Raw genomic sequence first — 2,816 nt, 5'->3', positions numbered from 1 at the left:
GCTCTTCCGCAGGTACTCCTGGAACTCGGTGCTGGTCCACATGTTGTGGCCCGGCAGCAGGGGGGCTCCGGTCCTCGTCGTTCTTCAGATGCTTCTGGATGGAGCTGTTGCACAGGTGGATGGCGCCGCGAGGCAAGGCCGCCCTCAGCGTCGGGCGGGTGCGCAGGCTCCTCTCTCCTCCCAGCGGGCGCCCCAGGACCCCACCCTGAGGCCCCGTCCAGACCCCGCCCCGAGGCTCCGCCCCCGAGCCCCTGCCCCCGTGGGCCGTGTTCCCTGTTCTCCTAATCCTCCCAGGCAACCTCAGGACAGCCCTCCCGTCCCGCCTGGGACCACCATGGGGTGGGGCGGGGAGGGCGGGGAGGGCAGGGCAGAAGCCAGCCAGCCCGGGGCCACCAACTAGGGGCCTCCAGCAAGTACCACCCTCTGAGCCTGTTTCCCCACTTGTCCCTGGAAGAGAGCCGGAGCCCCCCAAGGCTGGAAGGACTCGCTACCTGAAATGTTCAATTAATTCGTTTATACGCTGACGTTGTTCTAAACAGGATTTAAATTGAATAGCATCTACTAGGAGATTATAAAATACATGGGTCCTGTTCAAAGTCATTTTCATTTAAACGTGTCCTTGGGCCTGGGGATTTGCCATCTTGTTCTGGGTGGTGAGCCGCATCTGTGACCATGAGGGAGCGGTACTCCCGTAAGACAGTTACAAGAAACAAGATACAGGCGTACGGAAGAGTTTGGGAAGCTGCAAACAGTGCTGTTAGGGAGCCGACACAGTTCAGAAACAACGTCAGAGAGTCTCCTGTCAGCCTGGGGAGAGGGTTATGCTCCCGGATGGAGAAATGGCTCAGAGAGGGTAAGAGACCTGCCAGACACACAGCTCACAGCTTGGCAGGGCCGGGCAGGCTGGAAGGGGCTCCGTGGGCTTCTCACTGCCCAGTCAGCCCAGGACCCGTCCTCCAGGCCCTCCTCGCCTGGTGGGAACAAATGTGCTCCTTGAGCTGCCGGCCAGGACCACTTGTCCCAGATGCCTGCTCCTGCCAGCTGTGACTCCAGGAGTCACCTGCCAAGTGTGACCCCAGGTGTGGTCACAGCCCCCAGCTTGAGCACAGTGAACGCCCTCAAGGTCACTGTTAAGCAACCTTCAGTCCTTGTGATACTGACAGGCTCCCCTGTAGCCCCCGCCAAGATGCCTAGGCACCCAGCTGGGCACCCCGCATCTGGTCACAAAGCAGAGCCACAGAGGCCCTCCATTTGGAAAGAGAGGTGGCAGCTATTCTCTCAAGAGAATGGCACGTTCCCAAGACTTCGCTGGTGGGCTCTCGTCCTGACACCCACTCACCCTGCCCGCTCTGGGACCCTGGTGGGGCTGGGTTCACCCACCCCAGGGCACCCACTCCTGCAGGTCTGAGCTGCTGCCCGGCACCCCCTGCACCCTGTATCGGGTACTGCTCCGATCATCTTCACCCCTCCTAACCCCGCATGGCTGGGGTCACCCTCAGAGGACCCCTCAGGCCACCCTCACGTCCCACACGCTGCCTCGTCGGGGAGCCACCCCCCACCTCCCCAGACACTCCAGCAGCTTCCCCGCCTGCAGGATCCCACCCAGGGCTCTGGGCGCTCACAAAGCGAAGGGCCTGCAGGGTCTACTGCAGGATTTGAGGGGCTGGTCCCCAGGAGCCTCCCAAAGGAGCCCTACCTGTCCCCTCCCTCCACATGCTGAGGGGACCGAGAGAGCAAGCAGAGCTGCACCCCGAGCCCGGCCCGTGTGGTCAGCGGAGGGGCACGGCCGGCCACTCAGCCTTCCCAGCGAGGGGCAGCGGCACCCACCGCAGAGGGTGTCTAGTGCCCACGAGCACATGGCAGACGGTGCTTTCAGGATTTTCTGGAGAAGATGCACACCCCATGGGGGCGCAAGGCACTGGCTCTGATGGGCAGGGGGCCTGGGCACAGCACCCCACCGGGCACACGAGGCCTGCCTCGCACTCCAGGTGCTGGTGGGAGCCCACCCTCGATGGCACCGAGCTGACCCCCACTGACCTGTCCAGATTGTCCAGGGAGAGGCGCTGCGTCGGTAGCTCTGCTTGTGGAACCAGACGGTCGGCGGGTTCCAGTCGGTGACCAGGAACCGCTGCCGGATGTCAGGCTTGGTGCCGTAGACGAGCAGCGGCGCCTCGATGTACTTCTGCACCAGCCACTTGTTGCCCTTGGCGGGGGCTGGGTCTGCAGCCACCAGCTCCAGGGTCTCCTCCACGTGGTTCATGCGCACATGTCTGCAAGAGGCCGCCGCTCAGCCCCCAGCCCCAGAACAACGCCTGCGGTCCTGCACTGGGGGGCTGCGTGGGAAAAGCTCTGCCCTCGGGGTCAAGGCCACAGCCAGGGCAGCCCTCCACACTCGCCCACCACAAGGCCAACTCCAGGGCTTCCGAGAGGACTGAGAATGGGGAAGGTCGGGGATGGGGACAGAGGCTCCATGAAGAGGCAGCCGGCGAGCTGGGCACTGGCCCGGGTCTGGGGGGAGCAGGGAAGCAGGGCGGGCTCTGCAGCCTCAGGAAAGCAGCAGGCGGGGTGATGGGCTGCTCCATGGGCTCCAAGGGCTGGTGAGGCCTCACACCCAGGGCGACTGGACAAGTGGGGGTGAACAGGGCGGGGATAGGGTGCACGACTCTTCCCCACGTCTGCACCCCTCCACTTTGCAGGAGGGTTTGCATGCCCCGAAGTTAAGCCGTGTGACTGGTGGTGACCAGTGACATCTGAGCCAAAGTGACGCATTTCCCCAGGCTGCAGCATTTAATGTCACCGACAGACCCCCTCCCCAG

The 2,816-nt window shown here is 63.6% G+C and overlaps 1 protein-coding gene across 1 annotated transcript in view; it reads right to left on the bottom strand.

Moving 5' to 3' along the window:
- Positions 1-2,816, bottom strand: part of TTLL8 (tubulin tyrosine ligase like 8) — a 61,996-nt gene that overhangs the window by 18,786 nt on the left and 40,394 nt on the right. Inside the window, 4 exon segments of the mRNA XM_007454084.1 lie at positions 8-63; positions 65-126; positions 2,039-2,071; positions 2,074-2,270. Of these exon segments, the coding sequence (XP_007454146.1) occupies positions 8-63; positions 65-126; positions 2,039-2,071; positions 2,074-2,270 (348 nt within the window).

Source organism: Lipotes vexillifer, unplaced genomic scaffold, assembly GCF_000442215.2.
Source record: "Lipotes vexillifer unplaced genomic scaffold, Lipotes_vexillifer_v1.1 scaffold382, whole genome shotgun sequence".
Lineage (NCBI taxonomy): Eukaryota > Metazoa > Chordata > Mammalia > Artiodactyla > Lipotidae > Lipotes > Lipotes vexillifer.
This window is presented reverse-complemented; position numbering and strand designations above follow the sequence as displayed.